A 16,924-nucleotide genomic window follows, 5' to 3' on the forward strand; every position below is an offset into this window, starting at 1 on the left:
GGGGGATTTCGAACATGCTGGATTGGTGGACAGCTTGTCAAAACATCAGACTGTTACCATGGTTACTCCATGCTCTCAGTCTGAAAGAAGTTGCTATAAGAAGTTGCTATAAAAAAAATGCAAGTCTAAGGCAGAATGTTGAATAGAGTGATATTTAAACCAGTGGAGGCTCCTCAGAGGAGTAAGGGGAGGACCATCCTATTGAAATATTTAGAAAGTTATCCTTTTTTAGATACAGCTGTACTATACATTCACGTCACCAGCTATTTTCTGTCCTCTGGGTACATTGACTTCAATATAAATCCTAGGAGGCTCGTGATTCTCACACCCTTCCATAGACTTGCACAGTAATTATGACGACTTCCAAAGGACGTCCTCCAACCTATCAGAGCTCTAGCAGCATAAACTGACATGTTGCCCATCCAATCAAAGGATCAGAGAATACAGCTAGCACTGCAGTGCATAAAATGTGGTGAGTAGTTGACTCGGAGAGGGAGGCCAGTTTTGAACAAATTAATTTCTTCAAAAATTAAGTTGAAGCAGCAGCAAGAGAGCTCCATATTTCATTATTTTTTTCACTTACTTAGCTAGCCTACTCAAACACCCGGCTCAAACAGAGAGGAATGATATTTATGTTAGCTTGCTGGCTAAGGCTAACCAACACACCTTGATAGCTAGCTGGCTAAGGCTAACCAACACACCTTGATTACTCCAATTTGTATCTTGACCTGTGCACCTACGTTATAAACTTGAATTTTTAGGCTAGGTTGTAGCAACCCCATAGTGCATTCGGACAGTATTCAGACCCCTTTTTCCACATTTTGTTACGTTACAGCCTTATTTTAAAATTGATTAATTTAACAAAATTCCTCATCAATCTACACGCAATACCCCATAATGACAAAGTGAAAACAGGTTTTTAAACATTTTTGCTAATTTATTAAAGCAAGAAAATGTAAATACCTTATTTACATAAGTATTCAGACCCTTTGCTATGAGACTCAATTGAGCTCAGGTGCATCCTGTTTCCATTGATCATCCTTTCTAAGACTTGATTGGAGTTCACCTGTGGTAAATTCAATTGATTGGACATGATTTGGGAAGGCACACACCTGTCTATATAAGGTCCCACAGTTGACAGTGCATGTCAGAGCAAAAACGAACTCGTAGCTTGGAAGGAATTGTTCGTAGGGCTGCGAGACAGGATTGTGTCGAGGCACACATCTGGGGAAGGGTACACAACAAATGTCTGCAGCAAGGTCCCCAAGAATACAATGGACTCCTTCATTCTTAAATGGAGAAGGGACTTGGTCAGGGAGTTAACCAAGAACCCGATGGCCACTGACAGAGCTCCAGAGTTACTCTCTGGAGATGGGAGAACCTTCCAGAAGAACAACCATCTCTGTAGCACTCCACCAGTCAGGCCTTTATGGTAGGGTGGCCAGAGTGAAGCCACTCCTCAGTAAAAGGCACATGACAGCCCACTTGGAGTTTTCCTAAAGGACTCTGACCATGAGAAACAATATTCTTTACTCAGTACTTTGTTGAAGCACCTTTGGCAGCGATTTCAGCCTCCTTAATGTAATAGAGCTAATCACAGGCAAAATCCTAGAGCAGAACTTGGTTCAGTCTGCTTTCTAACAGACACTGGGAGACATTCACCTTTCAACAGGACAATAACCAACTGTATGTTGGTTGTGGAGATCCAGCCAAATGGAGGGTCTGACAACAATCAATAAATGTTGATTTTTAGAGTGAACTATCACCCCTCCATTTTGTGACTTACAGTAGGGTAGTTTAGGGTTTGGAACTTTGATTCACTGATGCCTCATTTGGTCTGGTTGGTCCTAATGGATGCATACTTGATTGTGTTGGTGGAGGATTCTTGGCAGCCTTTCAAACAGTGTCAAGGGCCAGAGCTAGTGAACAATAACATGGCATGCTAGTGGCCAAAACCACTGAAAGGGGGTCAAAGCCTTTGTCCATTTGAGTGGAAGAAGAGGGTTGGAGTTTAGCCTGCACACTGTTTAACTGGGATCAGAATGTCACATTTAGGCTGTCCCAAATCCCAGACACCAACAGTGATGTTTAATATCACCCAAGTGATTCCTTTCTACAACACATTTATAAACTCAGCAAATAAAGAAATGTCCCCTTTTCAGGACCCTGTCTTTCAAAGATAATTTGTAAAAATCCAAATAACTTCACAGATCTTCTTTATAAAGGGTTTAAACACTGTTTCCCAAACAATCCATGAACATGCACCTGTGGAACGGTCGTTAAGACACTAACAGCTTACAGACGGTAGGCAATTAAGGTCACAGTTATGAAAACTTAGGACACTAAAGAGGTCTTTCTACTGACTCCGAATAACACCAAAAGAAAGATGCCCAGGGTCCCTGCTCATCTGCATGAACGTGCCTTAAGCATGCTGCAAAGAGGCATGATGACTGCAGATGTGGCCAGGGCAATAAATTGCAATGTCCGTACTGTGAGAAGCCTAAGACAGCACTACAGGGAAACGGGATGGACAGCTGATCGTCCTCGCAGTGGCAGACCACGTGTAACAACAACACCTGCACAGAATCGGTACATCCAAACCTCACACCTGTGGGACAGGTACAGGATGGCAACAACAACTGCCCGAGTTACACTAGGAACTCACAATCCTTCCATCAGTGCTCAGACTGTCCGCAATAGGCTGAGAGAGATTGGACTGAGGGCTTGTAGGCCTGTTGTAAGGCAGGTCCTCGCTAGACATCGCCGGCAACAACGTCGCCTATGGGCACAAACCCACCGTCGCTGGACCCGACAGGACTGGCAAAAAGCGCTCTTCACTGATGAGTCGCGGTTTTGTCTCACCAGGGGTGATGGTCGGATTCACGTTTATCGTCGAAAGAATGAGCATTACACCGAGGCCTGTACTCTGGAGCAGGATCCTTTTGGAGGGTCAGTCATGGTCTGGGGCGGTGTGTCACAGCATCATCGGACTGAGCTTGTTGTCATTGCAGGCAATCTCAATGCTGTGCGTTACAGGGGAGACATCCTCCTCCTTCATGTGGTACCCTTCCTGCAGGCTCATCCTCATAGGACCCTCCAGCATGACAATGCTACCAGGCATACTGCTCGTTCTGTGCGTGATTTCCTGCAAGACAGGAATGTCAGTGTTCTGCTATGGCCAGCAAAGAGCCCGGATCTCAATCCCATTGAGTACGTCTGGGACCTGTTGGATCAGAGGGTGAGGGCCATTCCCCCCAGAAATGTCCAGGAACTTGCAGGTGCCTTGGTGGAAGAGTGGGGTAACATCTCACAGCAAGAACTGGCAAATCTGGTGCACTCCATGAGGAGATGCACTGCAGTAATTAATGCAGCTGGTGGCCACACACACTTTTGATTTTGACCCCCCTTTGTTCAGGGACACATTATTCTATTTCTGTTAGTCACATGTCTGTGGAACTTGTTCAGTTTATGTCTCAGTTGTTGAATCTTATGTTCATTCAAATATTTACACATGTTAAGTTTGCTGAAAATAAACACTGACAGTGAGAGGACGTTTCTTTTTTTGCTGAGTTTATGTTTGTTGGTCAGTCCCTGAATGCTGTTGAATGATTAAAAGCCTCCCATTCTCTATTGTCACCCCCCAGCCACTGTTGTCAGTCAGCCTGACTGACTGAGTTAGGACGTCACACCACGTATCTACCACGTATCTACCAAAGTGTTACCTTTGCATTAGATTTTTGATTTATAATCTCAGTGTATGTCACTACTACATGCATGTTGTTAAAATGATTTAGGAGACTCCCATTCTCTATTCTCACTCCCCCAGCCACTGTTGTCAGCCTATAGCCTGAATGTTAAGAACAGGAAGACAGCATAACGGCAGGCCGTCACACGGTGCTGTGACACAGCTGTCCTCCTTGGCCCTGCACCGAGCTCTTGGCTAGGCCATAGGGTCCATCTCAAATGGCCAGGGCCCATAGGACCGTTTGGAATACACCCATAAACATACAAGCAGCTGTCCCACTGTGTCTTATCTATCCTCCGTCCCCAATATTACCTGGAATAAGCCTAAATTGTGTGGCAGCATCAACTGTATTTCAACTGGCACATGTGTACAGTGGTGCTGCTGTGTCTGTGAAAGGCAGGCACACTCGGTGCCCATTTATTTCCCTTCAGAGCAGATGTGCTGTTGGAAAGTAAGGTTTCTTGCTGCCAAAAATGACTGAACTGTTGTGATGGTGGTTGAGTCTCGGGATTTCTTTGCCCTTTGCGAGGAGCTGCAAGAAGAGCAGTTGACAAAGTGAGAGGGAGGATATCAGAGGAGGCTGGTGGCATGCGCTATAGGAGGATGGGCTCATTGTAATTGCTGGAATAGATTCAATGGAATGGAGGCAAACGTGGTTTCCATATGTTGATGTTTGATACCGTTCCATTTATTCCATTCCAGTCTTTACAATGAGCCCGTCCTCCTATAGTTCCTCCCACCAGCCTCCTCTGAGATGAATAGGGTTTAAAAGGTGACAGAGAAAGTAAAGAGAGAGGAAGTTAGGGTGAGTGAGTAGAGAAGGCTGGACTTGAGAGGGTGAGTAGAGAGACGGAGAGGGAGCGAGAGAGGGAGTTAGGGTGAGTGAGTAGAGAAAGCTGGACTTGAGAGGGTGAGTAGAGAGACGGAGAGGGAGCGAGAGAGGGAGTTAGGGTGAGTGAGTAGAGAAGGCTGGACTTGAGAGGGAAGGGAGCGAGGCAGCTGCAGAGGGGAATGATGAATAAACATGACTCCTAAAATGTCCACATATGTAATGCTAACTGAACTTTGACACTACTACCATGGCTATTTAAAGCAATCATTATACCAATGTGAAGGACATAGCAGCCTAATACTGTTAAAAAAAACAACAACTTAATACTGTAAAAAAAAACTACCTTTTGATGTTTCATTTTTACAAAAGATGAAGTTTCATTCACCTGAGGGCAAGTTCCATGGTAATGGAATTACGCTGAGATTCAGATGTTTCACTTTAAAATGTATGCCAAAGAAAAACCATTTGATTTCAGTTTAACAAACCATACAATTCTATGCACAATTACTACTTTTAACAATTTGCTAATTTGCCAAAAACACATTTACTGGAAGGACTGTGCAGATACAAAGTTAATTTTATTTACTGTGTAAATTGTTTGTCGTTTGTGCATAGAGGTGTATGGTTTGTTAAACTTTTGATTATTTTTTTTGCATACATTTCAAAGTGAAAAATCGGAATCTCAGCGTAAATCGGAATCGGAGTCCTGCAATTCTATACATTTTGTCATGGGGCTGAGAATTTAAAGTTTTAAAGCTAATTTGCTGCAATTCTACACATTTTGCCATGCTTATGTGTGTTTATGCTATCTGAGTGACTAAAACATTATAACAAAATCAATGTGGGCCCCATGCCATGACATTTGGGGAATTTTAGATTCTCCCTGATCGTCTAGTTTTTATTTTGGTGATTGTTAGTCCTCAAAAATGATCTGATTTAAAAAATAAATAAAAAATATTGCCCCATTTATCTTTTCTACATATTTTATATCTGGTTATAGTCGTTTTAAGTTTACACAGAATTTTTACATTTTTAATTGCAGTGTTGGTGCGCATCTGCTTAATGCATGAAAGGGAAACACTGAATGGGTTTATATCATTCATTAGTAAGTCCAAAAATGTATGTAGTTAGTACAGATTGGCCCTTTTAGTGATAAAAATTGACAGCAATTACAAATTACAGGTTTTAGGAGCACCATAAAAATATATTTTTAAGATTGAGATATAGTCTAAATTGGGCCTACATAGCTGTGTTTACACAGGCAGCCCAATTCTGATATTTTTTCCACTAATTGATATTTTGAGATCAGACCAGCTCTGAAAAATATCTGACGTGAAAAGATCTGATGTGATTGGTCAAAAGACCAATTAGTGGAAAAAATATCCAAATTGTCTGCTTGTGTAAACACTATGAATCATAGCTACTTTTGAAGCTCATCTCCTGAAGAAGCTCTACCTTGTCCTTTCTTTCTGTGCCACCACTTTTGCATACTACCGAGGCTGCGGGAAAGCGAAGAAATCCTTTCAAAAATCCTTAATCCCAAATTAAAAATTCCAGGTAGCACAGCAAAATATGTAGGCACATATGCCCTGAAAAAGGTAGAATTGTAGAGCCCTGTACATTGTCAGTTTACTAGAGTAGGCCTGTGACATTGGACCACAGGCATTGTACTGTAGTTTCTCTCTCTGTGTGACACCATGTTTATTTCTACTGACTGCTTGAGGCTGTTTTAATCTGGCAAAGGCACAGGTTACCATGGCAATGCCTTTTACTGGTATTCTTTTGTATGAGACGCTCATCTCGCTCACTACTAGACTGAAAACTAAGTAGAACATTCTAGAATGTTTACACTCTCAGATATTCACTGTAAAAAAAATAAACACCCACAAATTATTATTTATTAACTGTTTCCACAGCCTTTTTTGTTTACTCAACTTTTCAGTCCAAGTGTTACCTGAACAAAAATAAAATGTTGCCCCAAATTTATCTCCAATTTGAGAATTTTGGCCAAAATTCAGTCAATTTAAAATACTATGTTTGCTCAACTGGTCTCAATTGTTGTTTCAGCTATTAATTATTATTTGGGCATCTTAACTAAAAATATCTGTGCAATTGTTTACATGCATATAAGCTGTGCTTTTAACATACAATGTTTTCAACATACATATTTGACACACGTTAACATACATGATTACATTGTGCATGTTCATTTATACAGTCATTATTATTCAACCTTTTCTCAGCTGGGATTTGAACTCACAACCTCTTGGTTCATGGCATTCTGACCTTCCTGCTACGCACCACATCTGTGTCATTATTAGGTAATCTGACCTTTCTCTCATCATTCATTTGATTTATTATTTAAGCCATTTGAGGTTTTTCCGTGTAATTGTCTACTGTTGGTGGAGCATATTATTCTGTTTTAATATTACTCCTTAATCAGTTTGCTAAATATTTTTTTGGACTGTATTTTTAACAGAGCTGATATTTACTTTTTGAATACGTTTTGAACTCCGTCATTGACACACAAGGTGGTGTCGCAGGAAGATTGGAATGCTGTGAACCAAGAGGTTGTGAGTTCAAATCCCAGGTGAAAACATGTTGAATAATAATGAGTCTATAAATGAACATGCACAGTGTAATCATGTGTGTCAAATATGTATGTTGAAAACATGTGTATGTTGTGGTGTAACTAGTTCCACCGCATAAAAAGTAAATGAAATATACATTTCTAATTGAATGAACATATGAAACAATTTGTGTAAACAAATCATTTTAAATGACTGAATTTTTGCCTACGTTTTCTCATGTTGGAACTAAGTTTGGGACAACTAAAAATGTGACTGAAAAGTTTAGTGTAAAAAAATAAATAATAATAATTAAAGGCTGTGGAGCCAGTTAGTTGAAACAACTAAATTTTTTCCCAGTGTTGGTTAAGCCTCTGGAATTCAGATTCCCCAGTACAACAGGCGGGGACAGTAGTGCATAGCCTACCTACTCCACACTTGCATAAGGACAAGGTTATCAGCCAAGAACTGCTGGTACACCATTTTTAGCCCAATGCCCTTATCAGCATATCAACATTTGTTAATCAGGATGACGTAGCAGAATAGTATAATTATTCTTTCAGTTTTCTCAGGAAAGGCTTGTTGACCTGCAGAAACACAAACAATGGGTATATAGGATACATACCGGATACTTGGCTAATATCATAGTAGTCTGTTATGATGATGTAATGTCCTCTCAGTTGAAGTATTAAAGCACAGTTGAACGTTTTCTCTTGAGAAATCTGTGTATGATTTCTATATAGGCACCTGTTCTTCCCCTTAACTATGAAGAGTAGATGTGGGATTGATATTGAGCCAATATGAACAGAAATATCCTCTAGTTTTACATGCCCAGCCAACCACTATGCCTTGAAGCTTCCACATTAAAGGGATGCTTTGGGATTTTGGCAGTGAGGATTCCATTTTTATGTCTCTGTTTCTAGTATGAAGGAAGTTAGAGGTAGTTTCGTGAGCCAATGCTAACTAGCGTTAGCTCAATGTCTGGATGTACTAGCATGCCAAAATCCCTAAGTATCCCTTTAACTCTGAAGGCATTGGCCCAGTTTAGATTTTGCAGTGTCTTGTGCCCTCTAGTGGCCATTGCATGTAGATACAACTTTTGTTTGTGCTCACGAGCGCTGGGAAAGGAACGCTTACCCTATTTTGTTGACTGGGGGTCATTAATTAGTACACACCGGAGCATGTTTTTATTGGACAAGTTCATGTAATTTGTCCCTCACTGCTTCAGTTCTTTTTTCTTTGTCTGTGAATACAACCTGCACAAAAAAATCTGGTTTGTTTTGATTAAGAAATGTGTGATTTTTGTCATGTTTCTTCTCTTCCTGTCTCTCTCAAGAATCCACTTTAGATGAGTGATTGACTTAGTGCTGTCTGTCTCTCCTCCCCTGCCCTGCTCTGACCAGCTGACTTAGTGCTGTCTCTCCTCCCCTGCCCTGCTCTGACCAGCTGACTTAGTGCTGTCTGTCTCTCCTCCCCAGCCCTGCTCTGACCAGCTGACTTAGTGCTGTCTGTCTCTCCTCCCCTGCTCTGACCAGCTAACTTAGTGCTGTCTGTCTCTCCTCCCCTGCCCCTGCCCTGCTCTGACCAGCTGACTTAGTGCTGTCTCTCCTCCCCTGCCCTGCTCTGACCAGCTGACTTAGTGCTGTCTGTCTCTCCTCCCCTGCTCTGACCAGCTGACTTAGTGCTGTCTGTCTCTCCTCCCCTGCTCTGACCAGCTGACTTAGTGCGGTCTGTCTCTCCTCCCCTGCCCCTGCCCTGCTCTGACCAGCTGACTTAGTGCTGTCTCTCCTCCCCTGCCCTGCTCTGACCAGCTGACTTAGTGCTGTCTGTCTCTCCTCCCCAGCCCTGCTCTGACCAGCTGACTTAGTGCTGTCTGTCTCTCCTCCCCTGCTCTGACCAGCTGACTTAGTGCTGTCTGTCTCTCCTCCCCTGCTCTGACCAGCTGACTTAGTGCTGTCTGTCTCTCCTCCCCTGCCCCTGCCCTGCTCTGACCAGCTGACTTAGTGCTGTCTCTCCTCCCCTGCCCTGCTCTGACCAGCTGACTTAGTGCTGTCTGTCTCTCCTCCCCAGCCCTGCTCTGACCAGCTGACTTAGTGCTGTCTGTCTCTCCTCCCCTGCTCTGACCAGCTGACTTAGTGCTGTCTGTCTCTCCTTCTCAGCCCCTGCCCTGCTCTGACCAGATGACTTAGTGTTCTGTCTCTCCTTCTCAGCCCTGCTCTGACCAGCTAACTTAGTGTTGTCTGTCTCTCTCTACTCCTCAGCCCTGCTCTGACCAACTAACTTAGTGCTGTCTGTCTCTTTTCCTCAGCCATGCTCTGACCAGCTAACTTAGTGCTGTCTGTCTCTTTTCCTCAGCCCTGCTCTGACCAGCTAACTTAGTGCTGTCTGTCTCTTTTCCTCAGCCCTGCTCTGACCAACTAACTTAGTGCTGTCTGTCTCTTTTCCTCAGCCCTGCTCTGACCAGCTGACTTAGTGCTGTCTGTCTCTCCTCCCCTGCTCTGACCAGCTAACTTAGTGCTGTCTGTCTCTCCTTCTCAGCCCTGCTCTGATCAGCTAACTTAGTGTTGTCTGTCTCTTTTCCTCAGCCCTGCTCTGACCAGCTGACTTTGTGCTGTCTGTCTCTCCTCCCCTGCTCTGACCAGCTAACTTAGTGCTGTCTGTCTCTCCTTCTCAGCCCCTGCCCTGCTCTGACCAGATGACTTAGTGTTCTGTCTCTCCTTCTCAGCCATGCTCTGACCAGCTAACTTAGTGTTGTCTGTCTCTCTCTACTCCTCAGCCCTGCTCTGACCAACTAACTTAGTGCTGTCTGTCTCTCCTTCTCAGCCCCTGCCCTGCTCTGACCAGATGACTTAGTGTTCTGTCTCTCCTTCTCAGCCCTGCTCTGACCAACTAACTTAGTGTTGTCTGTCTCTCTCTACTCCTCAGCCCTGCTCTGACCAACTAACTTAGTGCTGTCTGTCTCTCCTTCTCAGCCCCTGCCCTGCTCTGACCAGATGATTAGTGTTCTGTCTCTCCTTCTCAGCCCTGCTCTGACCAACTAACTTAGTGCTGTCTGTCTCTCCTTCTCAGCCCCTGCCCTGCTCTGACCAGATGACTTAGTGTTCTGTCTCTCCTTCTCAGCCCTGCTCTGACCAGATGACTTAGTGTTGTCTGTCTCTCTCTACTCCTCAGCCCTGCTCTGACCAACTAACTTAGTGCTGTCTGTCTCTTTTCCTCAGCCCTGCTCTGACCAGCTAACTTAGTGTTGTCTGTCTCTCTCTACTCCTCAGCCCTGCTCTGACCAACTAACTTAGTGCTGTCTGTCTCTCCTTCTCAGCCCTGCTCTGACCAGATGACTTAGTGTTCTGTCTCAACTCCTCAGCACTGCTCTGACCAGCTAACTTAGTGTTGTCTGTCTCTCCTCCTCAGCCCTGCTCTGACCAGCTGACTTAGTGCTGTCTGTCTCTCCTCCTCAGCCCTGCTCTGACCAGCTGACTTTGTGTTGTCTGTCTCTCCTTCTCAGCCCTGCTCTGATCAGCTGACTTAGTGTTGTCTGTCTCTCCTCCTCAGTCCCTGCCCTGCTCTGATCAGCTGCACCATGGGAAGGAAGAGTAGAGTGAAGACTCAGAAGTCGGGGACAGGCGCCACAGCCGTGGTCTCTCCCAAAGAGATGATGAACCTAATCTCAGACCTCCTACAGAGTATGTTTCAACACTGCGTCCCAAATGGCAACCCATTTCCGCTATATAGTGTACTACTTTTGACTAGGACCCATAAGAATAAAAAGCACGTTCCATTGAGAGTTCTTAGGCTGGATCTGTGTCTGGGAAACAGGCTTTATGTGATTTTGTAGCTATGTAACTTATCGTGTGATATGTATGTCTATCCCATTAGAATGCAGCAGTGCTGCCCCTTCTCCAGGGAAAGAGTGGGAGGAGTATATCCAGATACGAGGACTGGTGGAGAAGATCAGGAACAAACAGAAAGGTAGGCTGAATCACAGACACACACAGACAAACCCTAATTCTAACCCTAACCCCTAAGCCTAAAATAGCCTTTTTTTCTAAGTGAGGACCCGGCAAAATTTTCTCACTTCTCTGAATTTTAGTTGGTTTACAGTTCTTGTGAGGACTCCTGTTACTCACAAGCAATGTTCCCTCTAAGCTGCGCACAGGTGCGCACCTCCTCCGGGGCTTCCTCGCAGAATCATTATCAGCCCACACAGAGAAGCACGAGATTGAACTTCACTCAACTTTCTAGAGTTTTCCCCGTTAGTTAACACTATAAACGTTTCCCTTTACTGTGGGAATTGTGATCGAATCAACACAATATTAGCCACTTTCAATGCAACATACCGAAACAAAGTGAACTATGCAAGAGACTTTGTTGTTGTCAGAATGCGTCAGAGAAGGATTCTATAGCATTGACACACATGACTCAGGCCCGTACTCTACACAGACCAGTGTGGCATAACTAATCAGAGCTGCAGTAGGCCTATATGTAAATAGACCATTGCCATATACGGATCTGTGCCATTTACTTTGAACTGGACTCTGACTGTGTTTACAGCATGAGCGGTCGTCAGTAGATGTGCTTGTTTTGAGATCAAAGCGGAGGCTGCATGTAGCCATGGCTGCACATTCATACATTTGTTCATATCCTTTGCTAGTTAGTGAGTTATTAGCCCAGTTATAGATCATGTGTGGTCAGCAATGGGGGAGGGATTGCTTCCTACAATAGCATAAAATGTGTGTATTTATAGACATCTTTGAAAAGAGAGTAATGTAAATAGCTTTTTTTTGTCTTGAAAGGAAAGTGTTGTATTTTGAGACAGGCTTGAATAAGCTATGTAGCCAATAGGCAGAGGGTAGCATAATTTGTCTGATTCTCTGTAATAATGTTTCATTTTATTTTGTAAAGTGGTTTCTTGCATTAAACAACACAACATTTTCAGTCACCTTGTCTGAAGGCCAAGTGAATAAATAGGTTGACGTCAAGCCCTGTATGTTTTTTATGGAATGTAGACCTACATTGAACACAGAAGGATCGAACAGGTATTTCCAACGTAGGCTGAATTAAAGAACAGCTATTTTCCATGTTATGAGATGCATTTTCTCCATTGTTTTTGATGGTAGGCCACTGATAGGCCTTCATTATTATCAAATAGCCACAGTAGCCTACTTGACTACTGCTAAACTGTAACTTAATGCGGGTACAGCCTGTGTTCACAGTAAACGCACACTGGAAGTTGCACATCATTTTCACAACATTCAAGTTTTGGCTCGGCACACCTGAGATTTGCTCAGTGCCAGAAAATGTTTTGAGGGAACATTGCTCACAAGTATAGTAAAGCGTGTGTACACACACACACACACAGACAGAGACACATACAGCTTGATTTGAGCCATGGTCTATATAGTTTAAATATGAATAGTTGAATCATAAGTGTCTCTCTCTCTCTCAGGTATCTCTGTGATATTTGAGGGCAGCAGAGAGGAGTTCTTCCCGGAGCTGATGGCGTGGGCTCAGGAGAGTGGCGCTTCCTGCGAGGGGGTTGAGATCGCTAACTTCGCTGGCGAGGGCTTCGGCCTCAGGGCCACCAAGGACATCAAGGTGGGTCCATACAACTGGACGGACTCTGTTCCTGGCAGTAGTTGTCAGGGTGAAACATCACCTGGGTCGTTTTCATTAAAGGGACATTTCACCCGGGATCTGCCACTGGTATATAGTCATTACTGTATTAACAACATTAGGTTTTTGTCATAAACATCAGAATTATCCAAACCATAAGCTAGAACAAGCTTATTTTAATTTCACTGGTAGAATCAGGAAGTTTAGACTTTCTGTGTATTTGTCTGCTCATAGTAAACCCTGAGGTGAAATTTCCCTATTAAACCACAACATTACGAAACATTTTAGCAACTGAAATGAGAGTTTCTCATTGGACAAGTGCAGGTAGTGCCTCCCTGTTTCGATTAGTTTTCTTCCCTATGGTGTTTAGTAAGTACGACACAGGTTCCACTGTGGATAGAAGGAACCACAAAGAGAATGACAGTTCCAGTTGGTGTTCTTGTTATTAGTAACATTTGAAAATGGCTGCCACTTATAGCTGATCGAACAAGCAGACCTGTTCTAATGATGCCCAGGTGCTCTGTGTTCTGGTGTAAGTTTAATCAGTGACGTAACACTGTCGGAAGAGTTTAAAAGCACAATGAACACTTACATTCCATTAAGCCTGAGGTAGACTGAAATCACCGGGCCAAACTTTTCACCCATATGATGTCATTGTCCATTTTGTTCTCAGGCAGATGAGCTGTTTCTGTGGATCCCCAGGACAATGCTGATGACTGTGGAATCAGCCAAGAATTCTGTCCTGGGTTAGTGGAAATGTTAGGCCATTGTACTGTGATGCCATCCTACCCTTCATTGACTATAAGGCTTTTGTCCTCTGACATTTGAACCCCCCCTGCTGCGTCCTCCCCTAGGGCCCCTACACACACACACACACACACACACACTCTATTATTTATGTAACCGTCCCTCTCCCCCCCAGGTCCCCTGTACAGCCAGGACCGTATTCTCCAAGCCATGGGTAACGTGACCCTGGCCCTCCACCTGCTGTGTGAGCGGGCTGACCCCTCCTCCCCCTGGCTTCCCTACATCAAGACCCTCCCTGGGGACTACGACACCCCCCTATATTACGAGGAGGAAGAGGTACACCGCCTGCTGTCCACTCAGGCCATCCCGGACGTCCTCAGCCAGTACAAGAACACTGCACGACAGTACGCATACTTCTACAAGGTCATCCAGGTGAGTGGCAGAAAGGTACTCAGTCACACACTGGATTTCTGAAGAAACAGTCATGTTCTAACTGTCATCCAGGTGAGTGGCAGAAAGGTACTCCGTCACACACTGGATTTCTGAAGAAACAGTCATGTTCTAACTGTTTCTGCTATTCACTACTTCGACAAAGTCATCCAGGTGACTGGTAGTGCTCTGTCCCTACAAAGTCATCCAGGTGAGTGGTAGTGCTCTGTCCCTACAAAGTCATCCAGGTGACTGGTAGTGCTCTGTCCCTACAAAGTCATCCAGGTGAGTGGTAGTGCTCTGTCCCTACAAAGTCATCCAGGTGACTGGTAGTGCTCTGTCCCTACAAAGTCATCCAGGTGACTGGTAGTGCTCTGTCCCTACAAAGTCATCCAGGTGACTGGTAGTGCTCTGTCCCTACAAAGTCATCCAGGTGACTGGTAGTGCTCTGTCCCTACAAAGTCATCCAGGTGACTGGTAGTGCTCTGTCCCTACAAAGTCATCCAGGTGACTGGTAGTGCTCTGTCCCTACAAAGTCATCCAGGTGACTGGTAGTGCTCTGTCCCTACAAAGTCATCCAGGTGACTGGTAGTGCTCTGTCCCTACAAAGTCATCCAGGTGACTGGTAGTGCTCTGTCCCTACAAAGTCACCCAGGTGACTGGTAGTGCTCTGTCCCTACAAAGTCATCCAGGTGACTGGTAGTGCTCTGTCCCTACAAAGTCATCCAGGTGACTGGTAGTGCTCTGTCCCTACAAAGTCATCCAGGTGACTGGTAGTGCTCTGTCCCTACAAAGTCATCCAGGTGACTGGTAGTGCTCTGTCCCTACAAAGTCATCCAGGTGACTGGTAGTGCTCTGTCCCTACAAAGTCATCCAGGTGACTGGTAGTGCTCTGTCCCTACAAAGTCATCCAGGTGACTGGTAGTGCTCTGTCCCTACAAGGTCATCCAGGTGACTGGTAGTGCTCTGTCCCTACAAGGTCATCCAGGTGACTGGTAGTGCTCTGTCCCTACAAGGTCATCCAGGTGACTGGTAGTGCTCTGTCCCTACAAAGTCATCCAGGTGACTGGTAGTGCTCTGTCCCTACAAAGTCATCCAGGTGACTGGTAGTGCTCTGTCCCTACAAAGTCATCCAGGTGACTGGTAGTGCTCTGTCCCTACAAAGTCATCCAGGTGACTGGTAGTGCTCTGTCCCTACAAAGTCATCCAGGTGACTGGTAGTGCTCTGTCCCTACAAAGTCATCCAGGTGACTGGTAGTGCTCTGTCCCTACAAAGTCATCCAGGTGACTGGTAGTGCTCTGTCCCTACAAAGTCATCCAGGTGACTGGTAGTGCTCTGTCCCTACAAAGTCATCCAGGTGACTGGTAGTGCTCTGTCCCTACAAGGTCATCCAGGTGACTGGTAGTGCTCTGTCCCTACAAGGTCATCCAGGTGACTGGTAGTGCTCTGTCCCTACAAGGTCATCCAGGTGACTGGTAGTGCTCTGTCCCTACAAGGTCATCCAGGTGACTGGTAGTGCTCTGTCCCTACAAGGTCATCCAGGTGACTGGTAGTGCTCTGTCCCTACAAAGTCATCCAGGTGACTGGTAGTGCTCTGTCCCTACAAAGTCATCCAGGTGACTGGTAGTGCTCTGTCCCTACAAAGTCATCCAGGTGACTGGTAGTGCTCTGTCCCTACAAAGTCATCCAGGTGACTGGTAGTGCTCTGTCCCTACAAAGTCATCCAGGTGACTGGTAGTGCTCTGTCCCTACAAGGTCATCCAGGTGAGTGGTAGTGCTCTGTCCCTACAAAGTCCTCCATGTGACTGGTAGTGCTCTGTCCCTACAAGGTCATCCAGGTGAGTGGTAGTGCTCTGTCCCTACAAAGTCCTCCATGTGAGTGGTAGTGCTCTGTCCCTACAAAGTCCTCCAGGTGAGTGGTAGTGCTCTGTCCCTACAAAGTCATCCAGGTGACTGGTAGTGCTCTGTCCCTACAAGGTCATCCAGGTGACTGGTAGTGCTCTGTCCCTACAAAGTCATCCAGGTGACTGGTAGTGCTCTGTCCCTACAAAGTCATCCAGGTGACTGGTAGTGCTCTGTCCCTACAAAGTCATCCAGGTGACTGGTAGTGCTCTGTCCCTACAAGGTCATCCAGGTGACTGGTAGTGCTCTGTCCCTACAAGGTCATCCAGGTGACTGGTAGTGCTCTGTCCCTACAAAGTCATCCAGGTGACTGGTAGTGCTCTGTCCCTACAAAGTCATCCAGGTGACTGGTAGTGCTCTGTCCCTACAAAGTCATCCAGGTGACTGGTAGTGCTCTGTCCCTACAAGGTCATCCAGGTGAGTGGTAGTGCTCTGTCCCTACAAAGTCCTCCATGTGACTGGTAGTGCTCTGTCCCTACAAGGTCATCCAGGTGAGTGGTAGTGCTCTGTCCCTACAAAGTCCTCCATGTGAGTGGTAGTGCTCTGTCCCTACAAAGTCCTCCAGGTGAGTGGTAGTGCTCTGTCCCTACAAAGTAATTTGCTATTTTATAGTAATAGCTGCGTTTCATTGCATCTACAACCAAATATTAATTCAACACTACCCTGAACAGGTTGAAAAACATTGTGAGCAGAAAGGACGCGATACTATCTGTCTGCACAGGTTTTACACAATATGAGGTGCTGCTGACTTTGCAAAAATCCTGAAACATGTTTGTCACGGGTATGTGAAACAGACAATCCTCGTGTGTGTGTGTGTGTGTGTTTTCCATGGATAGACAAGAGTATAGATGTGTGTGTTTTTTTTTCCTTAAGTAGTCTGAAGTGTGTCTTTTCCATGGGCAGACTGAGGAGTAGAGGTGATTTCATTATGTTTTTGTGCCAGACAGTATTCATTGTCCCCCCCGACGATGGAACTGGGGAGGGGAATGTGGATCTGTCTCGTTCCGTCCGTTCCTATGTTAGTCACACTAGATATCTGACAGCACTTGCCCGATTTTGACGACACTTGAGTCAATGAAGTGTTTTGCCAT

At 44.9% G+C, this 16,924-nt stretch overlaps 1 protein-coding gene across 1 annotated transcript in view; it reads left to right on the forward strand.

Moving 5' to 3' along the window:
• The window catches only part of LOC139383693 (actin-histidine N-methyltransferase-like), a 50,128-nt gene that overhangs the window by 749 nt on the left and 32,455 nt on the right, over positions 1-16,924 (forward strand). Inside the window, exons 2-6 of the mRNA XM_071128246.1 lie at positions 10,694-10,824; positions 11,018-11,110; positions 12,588-12,736; positions 13,428-13,500; positions 13,677-13,933. Of these exons, the coding sequence (XP_070984347.1) occupies positions 10,722-10,824; positions 11,018-11,110; positions 12,588-12,736; positions 13,428-13,500; positions 13,677-13,933 (675 nt within the window). The 5' untranslated portion in view covers positions 10,694-10,721. The remainder of the gene's footprint in view (positions 1-10,693; positions 10,825-11,017; positions 11,111-12,587; positions 12,737-13,427; positions 13,501-13,676; positions 13,934-16,924) is intronic.

Source organism: Oncorhynchus clarkii, chromosome 25 (genome assembly GCF_045791955.1).
Source record: "Oncorhynchus clarkii lewisi isolate Uvic-CL-2024 chromosome 25, UVic_Ocla_1.0, whole genome shotgun sequence".
Lineage (NCBI taxonomy): Eukaryota > Metazoa > Chordata > Actinopteri > Salmoniformes > Salmonidae > Oncorhynchus > Oncorhynchus clarkii.